Source organism: Oncorhynchus nerka, linkage group LG3 (assembly GCF_034236695.1).
Source record: "Oncorhynchus nerka isolate Pitt River linkage group LG3, Oner_Uvic_2.0, whole genome shotgun sequence".
Taxonomy (NCBI): domain Eukaryota; kingdom Metazoa; phylum Chordata; class Actinopteri; order Salmoniformes; family Salmonidae; genus Oncorhynchus; species Oncorhynchus nerka.
In genome coordinates this window covers 19112113-19138934 of record NC_088398.1, presented here as the reverse complement: position 1 = coordinate 19138934, position 26822 = coordinate 19112113, and the positions used below count along the sequence as shown (strand labels likewise).

General features: G+C 43.5%; 2 protein-coding genes and 1 non-coding gene across 6 annotated transcripts in view; all 3 read left to right on the top strand.

Annotated features, from left to right (window-relative positions):
- The first annotated feature begins 229 nt into the window (after positions 1–229).
- On the top strand, positions 230–19683 carry LOC115103676 (cytosolic 5'-nucleotidase 3-like). Of its 2 annotated transcripts, none has more exons than XM_029624528.2 (9): positions 230–494; positions 14883–14981; positions 15115–15184; positions 15294–15340; positions 15446–15531; positions 15607–15696; positions 16925–17087; positions 17261–17461; positions 17648–19683. In XM_029624528.2, the coding sequence occupies exons 1-9, from the start codon at positions 357–359 to the stop codon at positions 17747–17749; spliced, it is 996 nt and encodes a 331-aa protein (XP_029480388.1). In that variant the 5' UTR covers positions 230–356; the 3' UTR covers positions 17750–19683. The 2 variants fall into 2 exon arrangements, with proteins under 2 accessions (XP_029480388.1, XP_029480398.1); XM_029624538.2 differs by lacking the exon at positions 230–494 and adding an exon at positions 12924–13070.
- trnap-agg (transfer RNA proline (anticodon AGG)) lies at positions 19126–19197 on the top strand. The gene has a single exon. It is a non-coding gene; the product is annotated as a tRNA-Pro (tRNA).
- Positions 19684–19769: 86 nt separating the features above from the next.
- Positions 19770–26822, top strand: part of LOC115103639 (protein PTHB1) — a 207677-nt gene continuing 200624 nt past the window's right edge. For 2 of the 3 annotated variants that reach the window (XM_029624498.2, XM_029624486.2), the window contains exons 1-3: positions 19770–19859; positions 21195–21310; positions 22348–22498. In XM_029624498.2, the coding sequence (XP_029480358.1) occupies positions 21199–21310; positions 22348–22498 (263 nt within the window). In that variant the 5' untranslated portion in view covers positions 19770–19859; positions 21195–21198. Of the gene's footprint in view, positions 19860–20647; positions 20735–21194; positions 21311–22347; positions 22499–26822 lie in introns of those variants that run through there. The other variant, XM_065009244.1, reaches the window with a different exon arrangement.

Sequence of the window (26822 nt, the reverse complement as noted above, 5' to 3'; positions counted from 1 at the left end):
CGTATGGGCAAACATCTGTTTTGTTGGGGCTCGTTTCCATGGAAGTGGTTCATACTAATTAGAAACCAATAATACGGAAACTGAAAATGTGTATCAATTTCTTCATTGTAGCATTTTACTCGATGCGTTACCAGCACAATTACAACAAATATTTGGGTTCGTTTGGTGAAATACCCCTGGATGATTAAAAGATGTTGGTATAAATACACATCAACCCCCCGCTTTCACCCGAGTGGTAGCGGTAGGAGGGCACGTACGTACGTAGTCATTTACAGTCTCAGCCGCCAATCGACTCGAGGGAGGGACCATGTTGACATAAGAAAGGAGTAGAATCGTTTGTTTGGAGCGGCACAACCATGGACAAGACTGCCGTGGTAAAAGTCGGTGCCGCGGCCAGTGCCAGTGTATGTGCCCTGTTCGGAGGTGTGGTTCTCGCCCAGTACATGTTCGCCAAGAAGAAGAGAGCGGGAAAGAAAACGAAGATCATCGAGATGGTGAGTGGACTCGCGCGTGCTGTTCATGCGCAGTCGCGGATGTTCCTAAAGATAGCAAGGGTGGTTTAGAGGTCATTATTTGCTAGGTCGCTATCATGGTGTCACGAAAAGCTGTCAAATCGTGACATGACTAATCTGACGCTGTTTGTTAGCTAGTCCTATTGTAATAATATTTTTGTTCAAAGAATGTAGGTACAGTGGTTTGTTTCCGAGTTACGCAAAGCCCCTTCTGCTCTAACCTCGAGCCCCCTGTCCAAAATGACAACTAAATAAGTTTTGAAGCCAAAGTAGGCTGCCTATCAAACAATTTCAACTGGTATGTCAAAATACGGACTTACAGATCAGGTGTGAGTTTTACTTTTCACATTGCTTGTCCTCAAGCATCATTGCTAGATAAATGTTTTGATTCTGTAAGGTCCATTCTCAATTTTAGGACATGTAGCCTACCATCTGTTAGTCACTTCGATTCCCGAGAGTGGAAGACTCCCCTCTCGTCTCTAAACAAGTAACGTTAGGCTCACCTTTTGCGAACAGTCCCATCACATGTCAGACTGTTGAATTAATTTAATTTGAACGTACTTTACTTGTTCACAGATTTTTGTATAGAAGATAATCTAAGACAAAATATCCAGAGTAGTGTCATTAACCTGACTTTCAGTACGCTGGTCTGTATGTCGGTTTGTCTTTTCAATGCTGAAACAATTTGCACAGGACAATTCGCACAGGAGTTTAACCTAAGCACAGATCAAACAATTCCACAGGCACTTTCAGCTATTTGCGAGGGAACGGGCTTTGATCGACACAAGTTCGGTTACATTCTGCTATTTATATATTGTCCATCACGTTAAATGCATCAGGAGATGGAAAGTACAAGCAACATAACCTACAGGCGCTGCAAAAAGTTGGGTAAACTACACTTTCCTGTGGTTAAACCTATTTACACTTCCTACTGCCAAAAAGGACCAACACCAAGGACAACCAGTAAAGTAATTTTTAAAAGATGCACTATGCAGAAATTGTTAAGCCATTTTCTGCTTACTAAAATTCTAATAGTTCGCCTAAATTCAGTTTGTGACAAAGCAAGTATAGTGTAGAGAATCGTTGTACCATCTAAACTGCTGTGAAATCTCTTTTCCATAACCAAAAATATAGTATTTGAAGCTGGTGTACAAACCTGAAAGGGAAAAAGAAGCAAAAATTAAACTCAAGAACAGAAAGCATAGAAATAGCACACAGAACATATCTACTGCTTCTTAGACTTGCTTTCAATGAGAATGACTGACAGATTTATAACACATTTCTATGTGAATTTGATCGTGTTGCCCAGAAAGTTACATATTGCAGATTTAAATATCATTGCATTCAACATTCTGGTTTACAGCGTCTTCTTTCAGACTGATGTTTAGACAACCTACCATCAAACGGTACAACTGAGGATTTGTTAGCATGTTGGGCCTCAGTCACTAAATCTAACCTAGGCTATCTGGATCAGATGACAAATGTATCTCAGTGAATGGCGGGGCAGGGAGTGAACCTGGGTCGCTACCATGAAAGTCAAACACCCTATGCGTCTCGCCAATCAGATTAACCAACTTGGTGGGTATTGTAATGTGGCCATATAGCGAGGATCGCTACACTGCCCCCCTTAAAACAGGAAGGCACGTCCCCGTGCTTTGACTTCTCGGCCCCCTCACACATCCGGGCAGCGCGTTACGATGGCCTCACGGCTGCCCTCCTACTTCTGATACCAATGTAGCGAACTGCGGGGCAGGGAAGTGAACCAGGGTGAAAGGCAGCACACCAATAGGGTTAACCCACTTGGTGTGAATTGTAAAGTGGCTCATATAGCGAGAATTGCTACAGTATCTTTTTTGTTCATTTATTTTTAGACACAGTACAACAATAGTTTGAATTATTACATAGTACAACAATCACAGGGCCAATTGTGTCAGTGAAATGTTGCAGAATCATTGTTTGATATAGTTGAAGGCCTGTCTTTCACGATCTGTCCCTCACAGACAGCCAGACATTTACGTTGTCTGATACATCACTAACCGGTGCACAAGACAATATAGCATTGTTTTATAGACGGCAGAAAGGGTGACCTCCATATACCTATATTTAAAGGATTTCACCCATGTAAGCATGGCTAAATGGTTAGGAACTGTCCAGATCAAAACTATACCGAGCGTACTCATGTTCAGAATGTGCAAAATATGTACTGAATGTCACTAGAAAGACGTCCAAGGATAACTGGACCAGAATATGCATTATGCATAGCCACTGAGTATACAAACCATTAAGAACACCTGCTCTTTCCGTGACAGACTGAGTAGGTGATGTTATGATTCCTTATTGATGTCATTTTATTAAATCCACTTCAGTGTAGATTAAGGGGAGGAGACTGGTTAAATAAGGATTTTTAAGCCTTGAGACATGGATTGACCACAAGATTCCTTTGAATGAGGTATGGTAGTAGGTGCCAGGTGCACCGGTTTGTGTCAAACTGCAATGCTGCTGGGATTTTCATGCTAAATAGTTTCCCGTGTGTATCAAGAATGGTCCACCACCCAAAGGACATCCAGCCAATTTGACCCAACTGTGGGAAGCATTGGAGTCAATATGGGTCAGCATCCATGTGGAACACTTTTTTTACACCTTTATAGAGTCCATGCCCTGACAAATTGGGGCAAAAGGGGCTGCAACTCAATATTAGGATGTTGTTCCCAATGTTTAGTATACTTGGTGTATGTCAATATTCTAATCCTGAAGATACCTTTTGGTATTCTGTTTCACAGAACCTAGATAGTAGGCCTAGGGGTGGGCATGACATTTAGTGAGTTGACCCATTCACACTGAACTTCTTACAGGAATGACCTGATGTCTGCTCTATTCCCTGCTTTCTGACTGGGGCTCTATTTAGGCAACCTTTGCTCTCTGCTTTTTTATTTTTACAATGTCCCCAGAATGGGAAGGACATCCGCTTTTGATGGTGGCTCAACTGTTGTAAGAACACACATCCACTCCACAGTATCCAGTTGTAGCAGGTGTGCTCATGTAGCCTGATGTCCCAGCCCACAGTGGTGTCCTGTTGGTCAATGATGCGCATCTACTAAACTCAGCAAAAAAAAAAAAATTAACGTCCTCTCACTGTCAACTGCGTTGATTTTCAGCAACCTTAACATGTGTAAATATTTGTATGATCATAACAAGATTCAACAACTGAGACAAACTTAACAAGTTCCACAGTGACTAACAGATGGAATAATGTGTCCCTGAACAAAGGGGAGGGTCAAAATCAAAAGTAACAGTCGGTATCTGGTGTGGCCACCAGCTGCATTAAGTACTGCAGTGCGCATCCTACTCATGGACTGCACCAGATTTGTCAGTTCTTGCTGTGAACTTGCAGGTGCCACCAAGGAACCTGCAAGTTCCCGGACATTTCTGGGGGGGAATGGCCCTAGCCCTCACCCTCCGATCCAATAGGTCCCAGATGTGCTCAATGGGATTGAGATCCGGGCTCTACGCTGGCCATGGCAGAACACTGACATTCCTGTCTCGCAGGAAATCACGCACAGAATGAGCAGTATGGCTGGTGGCATTGTCATGCAGGAGGGTCATGTCAGGATGAGCCTACAGGAAGGGTACCACATGAGGGAGGAGGATGTCTTCCCTGTAACTCACAGCGTTGAGATTGCCTGCAATGACGACAAGCTCAGTCCGATGATGCTGTGACACACCGCCCCAGACCATGACGGACCCTCCACCTCTAAATCGATCCGTTTCCAGAGTACAGGCCTCGGTGTAACGCCCATTCCTTCAACGATCAATGTTGACTATCACCCCTGGTGTAACAAAACCACGACTCGTCAGTGAAGAGCACTTTTTCGCCAGTCTGGTCCGGCGACGGTGGGTTTGTGCTAGAGGTCGATTTTAATTGGGGCCGATTTGAAGTTTTCGTAATCTGCGTTTTTCGACACCGATTGTGGCCTATTACATTGCACTCCACGAGGAGACTGCGTGGCAGACTGACTACCTGTTATGCGAGTGCAGCAAGAAGCCAAGGTAAGTTGCTATCTAGCATAAAACATATATTGTAAAAAACAATCAATCTTAACATAATCACTAGTTAACTACACATGGTTGATGATATTACGAGTTTAATTAACTAGCTTGTCCTAGTTAATCAATGCGGTGCCTGTTAATTTATCATCGAATCACAGCCTACTTCGCCAAATGGGTGATGATTTAACAAGCGCATTTGTGAAAAAATTACTGTTGCACCAATAAACCTAACCATAAACATCAATGCCTTTCGTTAAAATCAAATCAAAGTTTATTTGTCACGTGCGCTGAATACAACAGGTGTAGGCTGACTTACAGGCTCCAACCTATAGTGCAAAAAAGTTATTAGGTGAACAATGGTTAGATAAAGAAATAAAACGACAGTAAGACAGGCTATAAAAGTAGTGAGGCTACATAGACACCGGTTAGTCAGGCTGATTGAGGTAGTATGTACATGTAGATATGGTTAAAGTGACTATGCATATATGATGAACAGAGAGTAGCAGTAGTGTAAAAGAGGGGTTGGTGGGACTCGATGCAGATAGCCCGGTTAGCCAATGTGCGGGAGCACTGGTTGCTCGGCCCAATTGAGGTAGTATGTATAGTTAGTGACTGCATATGATAAACAGAGTAGCAGCAGTGTAGAAAGAGGGGTTGGGGAGGAACACAATACAAATAGTCCGGGTAGCCATTTGATTACCTGTTCAGGAGTCTTATGACTTTTTAAACCTGCATGTTTAGTTAATATTGCCTGCTAACATGAATTTCTTTTGTCACTTGTCTTGTGTTCCGTGCAAGCAGAGTCAGGGTATATGCAGCAGTTTGTGCCGCCTGGCTCGTTGCGAACTGTAATTAATTTGCCGGAATTGTACATAATTATGACATAACATTGAAGGTTGTGCAATGTAACAGCAATATTTAGACTTAGGGATGCCACCCGTTAGATAAAATACAGAACTGTTCCATATTTCACTGAAAGAATACACGTTTTGTTTTCGAAATGATAGATTCTGGATTTGACCATATTAATGACCTACTATTTTTGTGTGTTATGTTAGTCTATGATTTGATAGAGCATGCTGACTGAGCGGTGGTAGGCAGCAGCAGGCTCATAAGCATTCATCCAAACAGCACTTTCATGTATTTGCCAGCAGCTCTTCGCTGTGCTTCAAGCATTGCACTGTTTGACTTCAAGCCTATCAACTCCCGAGATTAAGCTGGTGTAACCGATGTGAAATGGCTAGTTAGTTAGCTGGGTGCGCGCTAATAGTGTTTCAATCGGTGACGTCACACGATCTAAGACCTTGAAGTAGTTGTTTCCATTGCTCTGCAAGGGCTGCGGCTTTTGTGGAGCGATGGGTAACGATGCTTCGAGGGTGGCTGTTGTCGATGTGTCCCTGGTTCGAGCCCAGGTAGGGGCGAGGAGAGGGACGGAAGCTATACTGTTACACTGGCAATACTATAGTGCCTATAAGAACATCCAATAGTCAAAGGTATATGAAATACAAGTGGTATAGAGAGATAGTCCTATAATAAATACAACCTAAAACTTCTTACCTGGGAATATTGAAGACTCATGTTAAAAGGAACCACCAGCTTTCATATGTTCTCATGTTCTGAGCAAGGAACTTAAACGTTAGCTTTTTTACATGGCACATATTGCACTTTTACTTCTCCAACACTTTATGTTCAGAAATGCATTGTCTCAAACAAACATCCAGTGAAAGTGCAGAGAGCCACATCAAAGTACAGAAATACTCATAATAAACATTGATAAAAGATACAAGTGTTATGCATGGAATTATAGATAAACTTCTTATTAATGCAACCGCTGTGTCAGATTTCAAAATGGCTTTACGGTGAAAGCACACCTTGAGATTATGTTAGGTCAGTGATAGTCACAGAAAAACATCCAGCCATTTTCCAAAGAAGGAGAGGTCAGAAATAGCGTTATAAATATTCACGTACCTTTGATGATCTTGATCGGAATGCACTCCCAGGAATCCCAGTTCCACAATAAATGTTTGTTTTGTTTTGTAAAGTCCATTTATGTCCTAACATGTTTGTGCTTTTAGCCCTGTAATTCATAATGCGCAATCACTTGTTCAGACGAAATGTCAAAAGTTCTATTACAGTTCGTAGAAACATGTCAAACAATGTATAGAATCAATCTTTAGGATGTTTCTAACCTCTCTGGGATATGTGGGACGCTAGCGTCCCACCTGGCCAAAAGCCAGAGAAAATGCACAGTGCCAAATTCAAATAAATTACTATAAAATCAAACTTTCATGAAATCGCACATGTAAAGATACCAAATTAAAGCTACACGTGTTGTGAATCCAGCCAACGTGTCAGATTTCAAAAAGGCTTTTCGGCAAAAGCAAACGATGCTATTATCTGAGGATAGCACGTCCGTAAACAAAGAGAAAGCATATTTCAACCCTGCAGGCGTGACACACGATGCAGAAAGAAAAATATAAATCATGCCTTTTGACGAGCTTCTTCTGTTGGCACTCCAATATGTCCCATAAACATCACAAGTGGTCCTTTTGTTCGATTAATTCCGTCGATATATATCCAAAATGTCCATTTATTTGGCCCGTTTGATCCAGAAAAACACCGGTTCCAACTTGCGCAACGTGACTACAAAATAATATAAGTTACCTGTAAACTTTGCCAAAACATTTCAAACTACTTTTGTAAAACAACTTTAGGTATTTTTTTTAATGTAAATAATTGATAAAATTCCAGACTGGATGATCTGTGTTCAATACAGGAAGAAAACAAACTGACGCTACCTTTCTGGTCACGCGCCTCTAACAAACAGTATACTTGAAGTCACCCTCGTTTTGAACAGGGCTACTTCATTACACAAAGGAAAAACCTCAACCATTTTCTAAAGACTGGTGACATCCAGTGGAAGCGGTAGGAACTGCAAGAAGGTCCCTTAGAAATCTGGATTCCCAATGAAAACCCATTGAAAAGTGACTTAAAAAAAAAAAAAAATCTGAATGGTTTTTCCTCGGTTTCGCCTGTTACATAAGTTCTGTTCTACTCAGACATGATTCAAATAGTTTTAGAAACTTCAGTGTTTTCTATCCAAATATACATATCTTCTGGGGATGAGTAGCAGGCAGTTGAATTTGAGCATGCATTTCATCCGGAAGTGAAAATACTGCCCCCTGTCACCAATAAATTAACATAAATCTTAGATAATGTTCCAACCGGATAATTTTTTTGTCTTTAGAAATGCAATGAAACGCAGCTACCTCTCACGGGCGCACGCGTGATCAGCTCATGGCACTCTGCCAGACCTCTGGCTCAAACAGCTCCTCATGCCTTCTTGCAGCATGCCTAAGGCACGTTCACGCAGATGAGCAGGGACCCTGGGCATCTTTCTTTGTTGTTTTTCAGAGTCAGTAGAAAGGCCTCTTTAGTGTAACTGTGACCTTAATTGCCTACCGTCTGTAAGTTGTTAGTGTCTTAACGACTGTTCCACAGGTGCATGTTCATTAATTGTTTATGGTTCATTGAACAAGCATGGCAAACGGTGTTTAAACCCTTTACAATGAATATCTGTGAAGTTATTTGGATTCTCATAAATTATCTTTGAAAGACAGGGTTCTGAAAGTTTACGTGTTTGGGATTGGTTTACATGGTTGGGTTTGGAATTGAAATGGTCTCATGTATTGAATCTCATTGGCCACTAGATGGCAGGCAATAACATTTTTAATTCTTCATGCTTGCTCTCAAGCTAATAAACACATTCACTCCACTTTCTCCATGGAGATTGTTTGCCAGTCTCACTCAGAGCTAAACTGTTTTACTTCATATTAGACATCTTTTTCAGTTTGATCTGTGTAGCTATTTTAGAAAAATATTGTTACTCCATGTTCTAGTATTATGGTGTGTTAAATTTACAAGTTTAATTTGTCATGTGCCGAAAACAGGTGTAGACCTTACAGTGAAATGCTTACTTACATGCCCTTAACCAACAAGGCAGTTTTAAGAAAATACCTAAAAAAGTTAAATGAAAGTAACACTATAATTAAAGAGCAGCAGTAAAATAACAATGTTGAAGCTATATACAGGGGGTACCGGGTAATTGAGGTAATATGTACATGTAGGTAGAGGTATTAAAGTGACTATGCATAGATAATAAACAGAGTAGCAGCAGCGTGGGGGCGAATGCAAATAGTATTTTCATGATCTTATGACAACTATTTCACTATTACTTTCAAAGTCTTACTTTGACTCCAGTATAGAACCAGTGTCTTTACATGACTGTTCGGCCTATACAGTGTGAGAGCTGTTTTGGTCTGTTTATATGTTGTGTATATGTCTGTCAAGGGTTATTTTGACTTGTTTTGTACACTAGAAGGCACTATGTTGGGGATGTGTGTGGTTAGCTAGCTAGCACAGGTGACCAGGAAGGGCTAGCACAGGTGGCCAGGAAGGGCTAGCACAGGTGGCCAGGAAGGGCTAGCACAGGTGGCCAGGAAGGGCTAGCACAGGTGACCAGGAAGGGCTAGCACAGGTGACCAGGAAGGGCTAGCACAGGTGGCCAGGAAGGGCTAGCACAGGTGACCAGGAAGGGCTAGCACAGGTGGCCAGGAAGGGCTAGCACAGGTGACCAGGAAGGGCTAGCACAGGTGACCAGGAAGGGCTAGCACAGGTGACCAGGAAGGGCTAGCACAGGTGACCAGGAAGGGCTAGCACAGGTGGCCAGGAAGGGCTAGCACAGGTGGCCAGGAAGGGCTAGCACAGGTGGCCAGGAAGGGCTAGCACAGGTGAGAGGAGAGCACATAGTTGTTACCGTATCACAGATACAGCCTATAGAATGGATCTCTCTCTCTCTACCTTTTCTATAGGAATATGCAGTAAATGGAAACTTCACCCAAAAAGATGAACATTTGTAAAGCTGATGTTTGTGGACGTGTTATGGACTGCTCTCTCCTGTGCCAGTGGCTTTTCATAGGGAATCGCCACTACTATGTGTCGCTCAACAAAGTCTAAGTCTTAAATAGTCCAAGGAAGGGTGACTGACATAAGAGTACAGGCGTATATTGCTGGGTTAGTGACCTTGTTTAGCTGAGGTCACAAAATGATCTCTCTGGCTTCTCCTGTGACATGGCATGCTTATCCAGGGGCAACAGAGTTACAACCTTCCTCCTTTGTCGAGAGTGAGTTTATCTACGACAGAGCGGACTGTACCTGTGGTGATAATGTTAGCTGAAGAGCTCTTACAGCAGACACTGTCCACTTTACTGTCTACTTATTGATATTTATGAGGTGTGGAGTATAGGGCCAAGGGGATCTGTCTGTTTCTTTCAAGGGGTAAGACCTCTAATCGGACCATTTCTACTCCACCCCAGAGCCAATACTATTTTAGGTTTTTCAGTGGGCACGACAAGTTAAAAGAAATGCATGTTATTAAGCTATCATGAAATGTTCTGTTGCAATGTGGATGATACTTTGCCAAACTAAATGGGGCCCAACCACAGCCCTACTTTAATCACAGAGCAGCACACGCAGCTTATCAGAATGCTGTTCTAGGGAAATGAGTGTCCAAGCCTGCCTGGCAAAGTCACCATTTTGGCTCAGTCAAAACTGTTGTGAGCAGCATGCCGTCACAGCCCTTATTAATGTATTTTTGTCTCTTCTGCCTTTGTTCCCCATAGTAGGTGTTTTTATTTACATTTGCTGCAGAAATGTTCAGTAGATTATCTTACATTGACTGATTCACCCAATAGAACCTCTCTTCCCTATATCTGTGTAGGCATAATGCTGTCACAAATGCACAGGTGAATGTAAATGCCTCAAAGCACATCTTCCACTCTGTTGTTGCCCAATGGCTGATGGTAGACTGAATGCAGACTACTACAAATTAACTCCAGCCCTGTGTCCTCTGTAACCTTTGACTTTAGTGAACAAGACTGGGGGTGAGGATGAGACATGCTCCACTGTAGAAAGGAATGTTGAGCCAGCACTTTCACGGATGTGAAAGTTACAAACTGATAATAGGTTTTAATTCTGTCCCCCCCCCCCAAAAAGAAAATATTCAGGTGAGGCAGAATTGCCAACACCTGATGTTTGACAGTTTTCCAAGGATTGTTGAAACGGTAGGCCTAGCCTATTTGAGGGATTTTTAAATTTATTTTTAGATTGGGTGGGACGTGTTTTTGTATATCCTTGTAGTTTTAAATGTCTTCTAAAAAAGACTGCGTTAGTGTATCAGGTTTTAACCTACTGCCCCAAGGCTTGGGTGAGGTTGGATTTCTCACCTACATATGATACCAGTGTTAGAAACCCAACAGTCACCATGGTAAAAATGCAAACCTGAATATGATTGGCCAGCCCTTACGTTGTATAGTTATTTGCCCAATGTTTATTGGATAGGCGTGTGTAGTCTTATTTTTTATTTTTTTATTTCACCTTTATTTAACCAGGTAGGCTAGTTGAGAACAAGTTCTCATTTGCAACTGCGACCTGGCCAAGATAAAGCATAGCAGTGTGAACAGACAACAGAGTTACACATGGAGTAAACAATTAACAAGTCAATAACACAGTATAAAAAAGGGGAGTCAATATATACATTGTGTGCAAAAGGCATGAGGAGGTAGGCGAATAATTACAATATTGCAGATTAACACTGGAGTGATAGATGATAATGATCACTGGATATTGTGAAAAGAGCAGAAAAGTAAATAAATAAATAAAAACTGTGATGATCAATATTGCAGATTAACACTGATCATGTACAGGTAGAGATATTGGTGTGCAAAAGAGCAGAAAAGTAAATAAATAAATAAAAACTGTGGGGATAGAGGTAGGTGAAAATGGGTGGGCTATTTACCGATAGACTATGTACAGCTGCAGCGATCGGTTAGCTGCTCAGATAGCAGATGTTTGAAGTTGGTGAGGGAGATAAGTCTCCAACTTCAGCGAATAATATATATATATATATATTTGCAATTAGTTCCAGTCACAGGCAGCAGAGAACTGGAACGAAAGGCGGCCAAATGAGGTGTTGGCTTTAGGGATGATCAGTGAGATACACCTGCTGGAGCGTGTGCTACGGATGGGTGTTGCCATCGTGACCAGTGAACTGAGATAAGGCGGAGCTTTACCTAGCATGGACTTGTAGATGACCTGGAGCCAGTGGGTCTGGCGACGAATATGTAGCGAGGGCCAGCCGACTAGAGCATACAGGTCGCAGTGGTGGGTGGTATAAGGTGCTTTAGTGACAAAACGGATGGCACTGTGATAAACTGCATCCAGTTTGCTGAGTAGAGTGTTGGAAGCAATTTTGTAGATGACATCGCCGAAGTCGAGGATCGGTAGGATAGTCAGTTTTACTAGGGTAAGTTTGGCGGCGTGAGTGAAGGAGGCTTTGTTGCGGAATAGAAAGCCGACTCTAGATTTGATTTTCGATTGGAGATGTTTGATATCAGTCTGGAAGGAGAGTTTACAGTCTAGCCAGACACTTAGGTACTTATAGATGTCCACATATTCAAGGTCGGAACCATCCAGGGTGGTGATGCTAGTCGGGCGTGCGGGTGCAGGCAGCGAACGGTTGAAAAGCATGCATTTGGTTTTACTAGCGTTTAAGAGCAGTTGGAGGCCACGGAAGGAGTGTTGTATGGCATTGAAGCTCGTTTGGAGGTTAGATATCACAGTGTCCAAGGACGGGCCGGAAGTATATAGAATGGTGTCGTCTGCGTAGAGGTGGATCAGGGAATTGCCCGCAGCAAGAGCAACATCATTGATATATATATATATATAGAGAGAGAAAAGAGTCGGCCCGAGGATTGAACCCTGTGGCACCCCCATAGACTGCCAGAGGACCGGACAGCATGCCTTCCGATTTGACACACTGAACTCTATCGGAGAAGTAGTTGGTGAACCAGGCAAGGCAGTCATCCGAAAAACCGAGGCTACCGAGTCTGCCGATAAGAATATGGTGATTGACAGAGTCGAAAGCCTTGGCAAGGTCGATGAAGACAGCTGCACAGTGAACATGTGAACACTGCATAGAACCAGAGAGAGCAGAGTGGATGAACCATGACCCTTAGACCCTGGGTATTCCATAACCATGCACACACAAATGATGTTTGGGGCAGAGTAGGGGTCTTAATGTGTGTGTGCTCTGTGTTGGAGAAATGCACCTCAGTTTTTCATCCCTGGCCTGGCAATAATCCAGACAACCTCTTAAAAGCTGAGGGGTCAGGGGTCAAAGGTAAACTACTGCCATGGGGCTATTCCATGTTACACCTCATCTACTTATGTTTTTTAATATGTTAATTTAATCTTTGTCATGTGTTTATGACACATTGAAGCTGTGTGTGAGTTGTTAATTTGCGTGTCAGTGCGCTTGCCATGCCTCTTACAAAGGGGAGGGAATATCTGATCCAATCTATTTTGGGTGACGCCCCCTCTTGCGTTGCCTATATAAGCCCTCTGCTGACAGAACCTTTTCTTCACTTGTTTTGCGCAAGACCAGAGGAAAAGGTAAGTGTGTGTGCTGTTGGTCAGAACCCTGCTGTTAGCACCAGCTACAAATTGCTCTAGAGGGTCAGAAAATGACTAGGCTGCAAATGATGTGTATTTAACGTTTATGGGTTGGAGAAAGGATGTACTGAATGCATGGAAGAAGATGGGAATTCATGGATAATTATGTAGTCTATACTGTACATTATTAGAGGGTGTATTAATAGTTGTAAATAGGTATGACTGGTATTCGGCGCTCTTGAGTGTGGATTCTGCTAACTAAGTTTATATCTAATATTCAAGAATGAGTTACAAAGGTGTCGTCTGTTTTTTATGACCAATGTATCTGGAACGGTGTATTTATTAGAAGACTGCGACACGTGACATTGTGTAAACAACTCCAATGTACCAAAGGAGAGGGTGTTCTGTTCCATGGATCAGGGATGTACATCTCTCAGGGAAGACTTAAAGGAGCCCTGAGCCCCAGTGTGTTACATTAAGTGGAGTGAGAGGGTTGTAAGGAGGGGTGAGAAGGGATTCCCAACTTCATCCCAGTCATAACCCTGGACACGTCCACTGATACCACAGAACAGTCTTGGTACGCTGTTGCATACCTCTTTGATGGGTGTGTGTGTGTGCACGAAGTTTGTTCATGGGGTGTCGGCTATTTCCATAGTCCAACACTCTGGTGACGGAATACCCAGGTATCTAGTTTGCACTAGAGGTCGACCGATTATCATTTTTCAACACCGATATCAGTTTATTGGAGGACCAAAAAAATCAGATGGCGAAGTAGGCTGGGATTCAATGATAAATGAACAGCCACCGCATTGATTATATGCAATGCAGGACAAGCTAGTTAAAATAATATCATCAACCATATGTAGTTAACTAGCGATTATGTGAAGATTGATTTTTTTTTTTATATATAAGATGCGTTTAATGCTAGCTAGCAACTTACCTTGGCTACTTGCTGTACTCTCATAACAGGTGGTCAGCTTGCCAAGCAGTTTTCTCGTGGAATGCAATGTAATCGGCGTCCAAAAATGCTGATTACCGATAGTTATGGCAACTTGAAATCTGCCACGCCGATTAATCGGTCGACCTCTAGTTTACACCCCCTATCTTCCCCAGCTCCACCCCATCAGTCAAGGTTGGCCTTTATTAGCAACCTTAAAAATGCACTCAAGGGGAGAAAAGTGTGTGTGCTCGTACCAGCTGGAGGTTGTATTCATGGTTTGTTGCATTCCTGCCCTGACATGTCAACAGGGCTTCAACTGAGCTATAGATCTGTCTCTCTCTCATTTCTTCACCTGAACCATTGCCTGATCGTTAGACCACCAAGTCAAGTAGCTAAGATCAATAGAAAATATTGGTGTCTGCAACCCTGGAAGTTGTTTGTGGTTCAGGTCTCCTCCCTCCTGACCTGGGGCTTGTTTGGATGGTGATCAGTTGTGTATGGAAGAAGGAGCCATAACATCAGCCGTTTCACTGCTCTGGGCCTTGGGAAATGGGGGGCTGGGGCACGAGGAGAGAGGGGTGTTGTGATATCCAGTTAGTCTACTCCTGGCTCCTCTTACCTTTGCTCAAAAAATGGCGGTGATCTTTTAAACTCGACCCGTGCCCCTCCAAATACTAACCATATGCCCAACTCAAGTTAACCTCAACACTTCATTTTTTATTATTGAGTCCTAGGGAGGGGTGTTCTTTTCAATGATTGAGTTGATGTGATATTATCGATTCAGAGATGGGCGTGACATGCTACTTGTAGAAGTATATTAGAAGCATACTTAACGATCTCTTTCTGTGTCTTTCGCCCGCTCCATCTCTCAGATGCCAGAGTTTGAGAAGAACACGGTCCACATGAGGGATCCAGAGCGGGTGGAGCAGATCATCTGTGGCATGATCAAGGGTGGCGCCTCCAAACTACAGGTACAGTAGGAGGGGAAGGGTGTGCAAAGAGATGGGCCGTTCGTATTGGCTGAACAGTGACACCCTGTGGTGACAGTATGATGACCAGAGTGATCACTGACTCCCCTCCATGGCTCTCCTGGTTTGTTTTCAGGTCATCACTGACTTTGACATGACGTTAAGCCGGTTCGCAGTCAACGGCAAACGCTGCCCCACGTGTCATAGTAAGTACAACATAAAACCAGCTCAACATTCACTGGGATTCTAAATAAGTTACCTGCCTATGACTGTCTCTGGCCTATCCATCTGACCAAAGTCCTCCTTTCCACATAGATATCATTGACAACTGCAAGCTTGTCACTGAAGACTGTAGGACGAAGGTTTGTTTGATGTTACTATTGCGTAATAATATTTGTAGGCGTCACAAAAGCATAAATATACTAGCATATGTGTTAACGCTAATTGATTTTCTGTCTGTCTTTTAGTTACTGGAGCTTAAGAACACATATTACCCCATAGAGATCGACCCCCATCTAACGATGGAGGAGAAGTATCCATTTATGGTAGAATGGTGAGTAGACGCACGCACGCTCACACGCGCGTGCACAATTGCTCTCGCTAAGGCACACTCTGTGTGTGTTGACAGGTATTTTAAGTCTCACACATTACTGGTGGAGCAGAGGCTACAGAAGGACAAACTCTCAGAGGTGGTGAGGGACTCGGACGCCTGCCTGAGGTAAGACCTGATAGAAAATGTTGAAATAATTTAAACTACAGAAAGCAGCTCAGGACACAAGTTGAACCAGAGTGGCCGTTATTGCCGCTTCATGAACACAAGCTCTACAAAATATTATTTATTTCTGCCTGTGAATAATCTTTGTTCATATAAGCCGTATGTCAGTCCCAGAGGGCTATGGGTGGTTCTAATGCTTACATGTCTGTCCCACAGGTGGTTTTAATGCTTATGTCAGTCCCAGAGGGAGGGCTATGGGTGGTTTTAATGCTTACATGTCTGTCCCACAGGTGGTTTTAATGCTTATGTCAGTCCCAGAGGGAGGGCTATGGGTGGTTTTAATGCTTACATGTCAGTCCCAGAGGGAGGGCTATGGGTGGTTTTAATGCTTACATGGCTGTCCCACAGGTGGTTTTAATGCTTATGTCAGTCCCAGAGGGAGGGCTATGGGTGGTTTTAATGCTTACATGTCAGTCCCAGAGGGAGGGCTATGGGTGGTTTTAATGCTTACATGTCAGTCCCAGAGGGAGGGCTATGGGTGGTTTTAATGCTTACATGGCTGTCCCACAGGTGGTTTTAATGCTTACATGTCAGTCCCAGAGGGAGGGCTATGGGTGGTTTTAATGCTTACATGTCAGTCCCAGAGGGAGGGCTATGGGTGGTTTTAATGCTTACATGTCTGTCCCACAGAGGGCTATGGGTGGTTTTAATGCTTACGTGTCTGTCCCACAGAGGGCTATGGGTGGTTCTAATGCTTACGCGTCTGTCCCACAGGGAGGGCTATGAGTGGTTTTAATGCTTACGCGTCTGTCCCACAGGGAGGGCTATGGGTGGTTTTAATGCTTACGCGTCTGTCCCACAGGGAGGGCTATGAGTGGTTTTAATGCTTACGTGTCTGTCCCACAGGGAGGGCTATGGGTGGTTTTAATGCTTACGTGTCTGTCCCACAGGGAGGGCTATGGGTGGTTTTTTAATGTTTACGTGTCTGTCCCACAGGGAGGGCTATGGGTGGTTTTAATGCTTACGTGTCTGTCCCACAGTGTGGGTGGTTTTAATGCTGTCCCCACAGGGAGGGCTATGAGTGGTTTTAATGCTTACGTGTCTGTCCCACAGGGTTTTAATGCTTACGTGTCTGTCCCACAGGGAGGGCTATGGGTGGTTTTAATGCTTACGCGTCTGTCCCACAGGGAGGGCTATGGGTGGTTTTAATGCTTACGTGTCTGTCCCACAGGGAGGGCTATGAGCCGTTCTTTGACCGTCTCCAGCAGCACAACGTGCCCGTGTTCATCTTCTCAGCGGGTCTGGGAGACGTCCTGGAGGAGATCATCCACCAGGCGGGGGTCTACCACCCCAACGTCAAGGTGGTGTCCAACTTCATGGACTTTGACGAGAATGTAAGCCCCCCCCCCCGTCCCTCGAGGAGAGCTTGGTACATGCTGAGGATGGGCCTGCGTTTCTGAGTGTTGATAAAGCTGATAATAAAGCTCTGGTTCTACCTGGGTGTATGCATTGCATTCGCATCAGTCGGCTCCGTTCCATTTAAACTCAAGTATTTTTCTTCTCTCAGGGTGAGCTGAAGGGCTTCAAGGGAGAGCTGATCCATGTGTTCAACAAGCACGACGGCGCCCTGCGCAACATGGAGTACTTCAAACAGGTGAAGGACAACTGCAACATCGTGCTGCTGGGAGACTCATTAGGCGACCTCAACATGGCTGACGGCGTGCCCAATGTGGAGAACATCCTCAAGATCGGCTTCCTCAACGACAAGGTGCCCTCGCAACCCACCCTTATGACCCCCCCCCCAATCGCCAGTCAGCAACTCTATCTGCTCCCATCACCAGCTAAATTGCTGGATGTTAATAGTCTGAAGATGTGACTGATATGAAAGTATGAGGTTATGTGCTGTGTGTGTCTGTGTCAATCTGCATCGTAACTCTTCTCTCTTCCCTGGCAGGTGGAGGATCGTTTGGAGAAATATCTGGACTCTTATGACATCGTCCTGGTAAAGGACGAGACTTTAGATGTGCCCAATTCCATCCTTCAGAAGATTATATAACCCCCCCCCCACTTCATACTGACACACTTCCCCAAACCCATGGGAAATGAACCAACCTCTGGACTCCCAGAACAGATGTTACTGGCCCCTCCGCCACTGACTCACAGCCTCTCGACATACACTAGCTCTATATTCTCCTCTCAATGAACTATTTTAAAGTACACAGCCTCAGTCTTTGTCTGTCTGCAACCTTGTCGACGTCCTCCACTCCATAACAATAATTTGCACGTTATTGTTATTCATTATATATTTTTTATATTGTAATGCTTGTATCAGTTTGCAAATCATAAACCGAGCATCCACACAAGAACACAGCAATGTCTTTTGAAACGGTCCTAGCATGCATTTCACCGCAATCACCTCATTGCATTCTGCAACAGTTTGGCTACAGGAATCAATGTAGGTCTGAAAAAATAACGTGAACCTGTCTATGGGTGAACAATACTCAGACATTGGTATGAATATTATCAGTGGTTTTATGGATGTAGTAATGGATTCTGTCTTGCAGAAGAAAAGCCATGTATACACCTCATCAGTGTTCACATGGGGACTGGCTACCACAGCCACACTGCAAAGTAGCACATCATTTTATAGGTGTACTAACACTGCACATTTTCTGTGCCATTTAAATAGACTGCATGGTTGTTATAGATACCCTATGGTGCTTATATCAATAAATTAAACAATTGTCAATGAGTTGAGATAATAGTAGTAACTAGTGGTGCTAAAGTTTTTTTTATAAGTTATGGGTTACTACTGTTAGTGTAACTGACTTTACGAGCAATATAGTGTAAAATAAGGTGCTACCAAACGTCATTACACAGAGGAAAAGTAGCCTACTCAATAGGCAGTATATTACAAGAGAACACCACTGGGTAAAGCACCGTTGTCTGTGGATCAGCGACATTCAATAAGACTGTTGTTTAACTTGGCCTTTTATCCACACCCATTGACCTTTTATCCACACCCATTGACCTATTTTTAATTTTGTTGTTCAAATTTGAACTCTACCTCAAGCTTGGAAATGTTTCCTACCCCCCCTTAAATTTCTCAGTTTTGTCTTGCACATGTTTGATGTTAATTTTAAATCTTAGCATTTTAAATGTGCTGCTACTCCTGCACGTTGCCTTTTCTTAACTTTGAATTTGACAGGGGGAGAGAAACTTGTCAAAAAACATGTTTTTTTTTGTTCAACTGTACAATCAAGGTTGTGTGGGGATTGTGGTTGAAACCAAGCTGTAATGCCCAAATAGACCTCTAAATGACGACAAAGTCCAACTTCATGTGAAGTTTTCACTGTAGTTACTAAAAGACGCTTCTGGAAATCCATCCAACGTGGCATACTTGTCCTGGACTGGTTTCTTCTATATCCATCTGGCTCGTTGGTCTAGGGGTATGATTCTCGCTTAGGGTGCGAGAGGTCCCGGGTTCAAATCCCGGACGAGCCCAATTTTTACTAAAAAATACGAAACTGAATGACAAGTTATTGTGACTTGTAATGTATGTAATGTGACTTGTAAATGTAATAAACACGAACGTGTAAAACATGAAGGATCTACAAGAAATTCCAAGATGCACAAGGCAACAGATTATTGAGAAATTGGATACAAGTCTATGGTTATAATACAGATTTCATTCCAAAGACTTTAAAATAAGATTGGCAGTGTCATTCAATTGCTATATTATCCTCAACTTAGTACAGTGAAATGCCTTTCTTGCAAACCCAAAACCCAATAATGTAACTAGAAAAAAAACACGAGAAAAAAAAAATATGCCTCAAACGTATGTGTGTGTGTATATGTTAACAATTAAAAAACATTGAGTGACATTTAATGTGCAATCACGTGATTGAGAATTTTACCTCTACCTGAAAGCCTGTAGTCTCGTGCACCAGACGCACGTCTGTGCGAAATAAAAACTCAGTTTCCCATGAATCTGTGAGTTTTTGCGTTTCTGATCATGCGCGCATGTACTCCAGTCTATCGTTAGTGTCACTGCTATGACAACAGGGAGATAGATGGCTTCAAGCAAATTGATGAGGCACACGCAAAATTAGATTTTTATCTGAACTGCGAACCCCAGACGTTCAGACAGGCTCGTCTTGTTAGAGGTAAGAGAGGCACGTTTAGAATTTGGGAATGTCGCTGGAATGTTGAAACTAGACGCTTGTTAGCCTCCAAGCCAGTCACAAGCACAGCCAGAGCTAATTAGCCAGCCAACGTTAAACTTAGCTCGAGGTCTTTCCTGGCTGGCTAGCTTACTACATCTTGCTTGTTACCAATAGAGACTCGTGCACGTCTTCCAGTTTAGTTTGTTTTTATTCTGTTCATAACAATAGTTAAACACATGGACAATGCTTGCCCGCAACCCCTACTAGCTAGCTAGTTTTATCAACAGATTATGCATGTTGTTCCTAGCTAGATAACGTTACGGTTATATCTAGCTAGTTGTGTGGAAATCATTCTATGTACCTCTAATGAAATGTAATCGGTGCTCTGCTTGATATGCATGGCACACCTGGATAATGTGGAATTATGTGGTTGATTGACCAATGTTGGATGTGCTTTGCTGTCTGTCAAGTAGATGAAGAGGGGCTGCTGAAAGGTCTTGGCCATGATAGTCAAGTAGGCAGGTGGTATAAGGCTACAAGCTATAGGCATATAATATTCCACTTGTGTAATCTTTCAAACTCGAAATAATAGGGCTATCATTTGAATGGTTATATATGGTCTTGGTGTCGAGGGAGGGGGAAGAAGGGATTATCTCTATGGATTAGCTGTCCATTCCACCTGCTCAGCAGTTGACAATTAGGAAAGCTGCTTGGCCCACGCCCTGATACAATCCCTGGTCATGTGACTCAGCTGTCATTGGCTAGTGTAACAGTCTTACCGTTAGTGTCACACACAGACCACTGTCCAAACCTCCCTCTGGGTCCTGGAGTCAAAGAAACATCAACATGTAGCCTATATCGGCCAACTGTAAGAGGTAGGTGCTAATACCCTGCAATAAAAGCAGATGATCAGTGAATTACCAGGCACAAACACACGCTAGTTTGATAAAGCACTGCACATCTGAGGCTGGCACCCATTAGGCTTAGAGTGAGTTAAAGTAGGATTAGACAGATCATGCCATATAAGAACCTAGGTGGAATACATGAACGCCAACCCTTCCAATTGTTTCATCCTTCCATTTGGTTCCAAGAGGGATAGACAAACAGCACGTATTGCCCACGGGGCTTTCACCTGTCCATTATTTTAATGGAGGAGATGAAGAAATGTATTGATGAGTGTCAGTCAGCCTGCTGGTCACGTGTGAAGACTGACAAGCAGTGTTATGTGTATGGTGTCCAGCAGAGCGGCGATATGATCCTCTATCTGTCTGTGTCCTTTCTTTCTGTGTGTGTGTGTGTGTGTGTGTGTGTCTGTCTGTCTGTCTCTCTCTGCAGTAGTATGTCTCTGTTCAAGGCGCGTGATTGGTGGGCCGCGGTGCTGGGTGAGGGGGAGGAGTTTGACCAGGGATGCCTGTGTGTCGGAGATGTGGACAACAGCGGCAGCGGACATGGTAAGAAGGTGTGGGGTCGTGGTGTGTCGTAGTGCATAGGGCAGTCAAAAGACACGGTTTACTAATAGACCACAAAACAAACAATGAGAGTGAAAGTGCCCCTGGTACCATAGTCTTATTTACATGCACAAATCTGATTAGTTCATTGACTGACTGACTGACTGGCTGATTGACTTGATTTCCTGGATCTTTATTACCATGTTTAAAACATACCATTTGCCCTCTCAATACATAGCACATACACTGAGTGTACAAAACCAACCCCCCCCCAATTCATCGGGGCATGGACTCTACAAGGTGTCGAAAGCGTTCCACTGGGATGCTGGCCCATTTTGATTCCAATGCTTCCCAGTTGTGTCAAGTTGACTGGCGTTCCTTTGGGTGGTGGACCATTCTTGATACACACAGGAAACTGTTGAGTGTGAACCCAGAGCTATTGCAGTTCTTGACACAAGCCGGTGTGCCTGGCACCTACTACCATACCCTGTTCAAAGGGACTTAAATCTTTTGTCTTGCCCATTTACACATACACAATTCATGTGATGGTTTGAGGGTCAGATTGGGAATTTAGCCAGGACACCAGGGTTAACACCCCTACTCTTACGATAAGTGTCATGGGATCTTTAATGACCTCAGAGTCAGGACACCCGTTTAACGTCCCATCCGTAAGACGGCACCCTACACAGGGCAATGTCCCCAATCACTGCCCTGGGGCATTGGGATATTTTTTTAGACCAGAGGAAAGAGTGCCTCCTACTGGCCCTCCAACACCACTTCTAGCAGCATCTGGTCTCCCATCCAGGGACTGACCAGGACCAACCCTGCTTAGCTCCTCCCATTCATCTTCACTGATTGAAGTGGATTTAACAAGTGACATCAAAAAGGATCACACCTGGATTCACCTCGTCAGTCTGTCATGGATGAGCAGGTGTTCTTAATGATTTGTACACTCGGTGTACAACGAAGGGAGAATATGAGACCATACCACAACATCTAAGCTGAGTAAGTATGCAATGTGTATGTCCTCTCTCCTGTAGATAAGATCGTGGTGGGCAGCTACATGGGCATGCTGCGGGTCTTCTCCCCCCACCCTGCCAAGCCTGGAGAGCCCAGCCCGGCCCACAGCCAGCTACTGGAGGTGCAGCTCAGAGACCCCGTCATCCAGGTTGAAGTGGGCAAGTTTGTCTCGTAAGTACCAGGGCACACGCACCTACGGATCAAATAGTAAGCTACACGCACCTACTGCTTCAAATAGTATGCTACACTCACCTACTGCTCAAATAGTATGCTACACTCACCTACTGCTCAAATAGTATGCTACACTCACCTACTGCTCAAATAGTAGGCTACACTCACCTACTGCTCAAATAGTAGGCTACACTCACCTACTGCTCAAATAGTATGCTACACTCACCTACTGCTCAAATAGTATGCTACACTCACCTACTGCTCAAATAGTATGCTACACTCACCTACTGCTCAAATAGTAGGCTACATGTACCTACTGCTTCAAATAGTAGGCTACATGCACCTACTGCTTCAAATAGTATGCTACACTCACCTACTGTTCAAATAGTATGCTTCACCCACCTACTGCTCAAATAGTATGCTACATCCACCTACTGCTCAAATAATATGCTACATGCACCTACTGCTCAAATAGTATGCTACATGCACCTACTGCTCAAATAGTATGCTACATGCACCTTCTGTTCAAATAGTATGCTACACTCACCTACTGCTCAAATAGTATGCTACACTCACCTACTGCTCAAATAGTATGCTACACTCACCTACTGCTCAAATAGTATGCTACACCCACCTACTGCTCAAATAGTAGGCTACACTCACCTACTGCTCAAATAGTAGCATGCTCAAATAGTACTACACCTACTGCTCAAATAGCAGCTACACTGCTACACTCACCTACTGCTTCAAATAGTATGCTACACTCACCTACTGCTCAAATAGTATGCTACATTCACCTACTGTTCAAATAGTATGCTACACTCACCTACTGCTCAAATAGTATGCTACACTCACCTACTGTTCAAATAGTATGCTACACTCACCTACTGCTCAAATAGCATGCTACACTCACCTACTGCTCAAATAGCATGCTACACCCACCTACTGCTTCAAATAGTATGCTACACTCACCTACTGCTTCAAATAGTATGCTACACTCACCTACTGCTCAAATAGTATGCTACACTCACCTACTGCTTCAAATAGTATGCTACACTCACCTACTGCTTCAAATAGTATGCTACACTCACCTGCTGCTCAAATAGTAGGCTACACTCACCTACTGCTCAAATAGTATGCTACACTCACCTACTGCTTCAAATAGTATGCTACACTCACCTACTGCTTCAAATAGTATGCTACACTCACCTACTGCTTCAAATAGTATGCTACACTCACCTACTGCTTCAAATAGTATGCTACACTCACCTACTGTTCAAATAGTATGCTACACTCACCTACTGTTCAAATAGTATGCTACACTCACCTACTGCTCACATAGTATGCTACACTCACCTACTGCTCAAATAGTATGCTACATGCACCTACTGCTCAAATAGTATGCTACATGCACCTACTGCTCAAATAGTAAGCTACACTCACCTCCTGCCCGGGTGGTATGTGACACGCACCTCCTGCCCAGGTGGTATGCGACACGCACCTCCTGCCCAGGTGGTATGCGACACGCACCTCCTGCCCAGGTGGTATGCGACACGCACCTCCTGCCCAGGTGGTATGCGACACGCACCTCCTGCCCAGGTGGTATGCGACACGCACCTCCTGCTCTGGAATGTATGCTTATGATGCTATCACTGACTCTAAGCAATCCAGTTTGAATCACAACTGGCCGTGATTGGGAGTCCCGTAGGACGGCACACAATTGGCCCAACGTCACCCGGGTTTGGCCGGTCTAGCCCGTCATTGTAAATAAGAATTTGTTCTTAACCGACTTGCCTAGTTAAATAAATGTCACTCAGTCATTGTATTAATAATTCATTTTGTCCTCCCCCTTCTCTGGTATTCTGGCACTCAAAAGTGTGGCCTGGAATTGCAATTATGGCATTAACTCAACATAGCTCTATTTACAATCTTAAAGTACCACCTCACGAATGGAATTCTCTACCCTCATTGTCCTACATCACTGCACCGAAGGACTAGAGTTTCACAGGATTGATGATGTCATGTGTTGGGAGACAATGGCTTTTCCTGTAGCTACCCACCCAGTCCTAAACACACACTAGCTTCATGTACATAATTCAGTCATAAGTAGGGCCAAGGGTTTTTCCTGATCACATCACCTTGCTGACCCTGTCGTGAACTCCTGACCATAGTCATACTTTCAGGCTGTGAAATACCCTGTACCACAAAGTCAAGAGGTAGTTGCTGTCAGGGCGTTTGGTTATCCACTGAGTAGACATCAATGGAGTTCATGAACCTATGGCATTGCCTTTAAATTTGTTCTTGTCCTAATCTACTTCCAGTAAATCCTGACCACCATGTCATGAGTTCGGCTCTCTCCATGTGATTTATCATACCATATCAACCACCTAGTCTCAAACTTGGCTGGTTCCACTACTTTAAGCTAACCACCAAGTTACCAGCACATAGCTGGAGACACCCCAGGGTCCCATTTCAAATGTTGTTAAAGGAAATTTGTTCTCAAGTACTTTAACTTGCTAAATACAGGTTGACTAAATGCTCAAATATGTTGAACAAAAAATGTCAACCGCTAGACTGAAACCGCCATTGCCCCCTCTGCTCTCCCCAAGGCCAAAAGTGTTCAAGTAAGAGGAGAAAGAGAGGGATAGGAGGAATAGAATGGTGAGGGAAGATGGGAATGTTGGGATATGTCATAAACGTGGTCCATTCCTGGGTGCACAGGGACCTCCTGGAGAGACAGGCTTCCAGGAAAAGCCAGGCGTTTTTCCAAAAGTTTTTCCCACAAAAGGGATGTATGAGTCAAAGGATTCTTTCATCTGTTTGTTTGCATTTTATGTTAGTGTATGTTTTGGGGAAGCTGGTTTCGGTTAGCATTTTTAATGACCATTGAGTGTTCCCTAAACAGAGAAACACATTGTAAATTTTGTCTCTAGAGCAGTGGGGCGGGAGATGGTGAAATGTTTTCTCATTGACAGTGGGCACTGTGGTTTTGAGTAAAGAAGAAATCACCAGGCTTCATTTTTAGTTGTTTTTCCTCCGTAAACATTACAGCAGGGTTGACGACAGACATGTTCCTCCGCAAAGCTGTAGAACACATGTTTAAACCATAGATTTACATCAAACAGATTTGTCACTTTTTCCTATGTATATTGTATTATACTTATCTGTTCACAACTTGTGCTTGAAGTAGCAGTTGCCCCCAGAATACACATTTAGGGCCAGAGTTGATTACCCCCAATCCTAACCTTTTCCATTAGGATATACAGTTGAAGTTGGAAGTTTACAGACACTTAGGTTGGAGTCATTAAAACTCGTTTTTCAACCGCTCCACAACTTTCTTGTTAACAAACTATAGTTTTGGCAAGTCGGTTAGGACATCTACTTTGTGCATGACAAAAGTATTTTTTTCCAACAATTGATTTACAGACAGATTATTTCACTTATAATTCACTGTATCACAATTCCAGTGGGTCAGAGGTTTACATACACTAAGTTGACTGTACCCTTAAACAGCTTGAAAATTCCAGAAAATTATGTCATGGCTTTAGAAGCTTCTGATAGGCTAATTGACATCATTTGAGTCAATTGGAGGTGTACCTGTGGATGTATTTCAAGGCCTACCTTCAAACTCAGTGCCTATTTGCTTGACATCATGGGAAAATCAAAAGTAATCAGCCAATCACCCTTGGGAGCAATTTCCAAACGCCTGAAGGTACCACATTCATCTGTACAAACAATAGTACGCAGCTCAGGAAAGAGACGCGCTCTGTCTCCTAGAGATGAATGTACTTTGGTGCGAAAAGTGCACATGGGGGACAAAGATTGTACTTTTTGGAGAAATGTCCTCTGGTCTGATGAAACAAAAATAGAACCGTTTGGCCATAATGACCATGATGTTTGGAGGAAAAAGGGTGAGGCTTGCAAGCCAAAAAACACCATCCCAACCGTGAAGCACTGGGATGGCAGCATCATGTTGTGATGGTGCTTTACTGCAGGAGGGGCTGGTGTACTTCACAAAATAGATGGCATCATGAGGGAGGACAATTATGTGGATATATTAAAGCAACATCTCAAGACATCAGTCAAGAAGTTAAAGCTTGGTTGCAAATGGGTCTTCCAAATGGACAATGACCACAAGCATACTTCCAACGTTGTGGCAAAATGGCTTAAGGACAACAAAGTCAAGGTATTGAAGTGGCCATCATAAAGCCCTAACCTCAATCCCATATAAACTTGTAGGCAGAACTGAAAAGCGTGTGTGAGCAAGGAGGCCTAAAAACCTGACTCAGTTACACCAGCTCTGTCAGGAGGAATGGGCCAATTT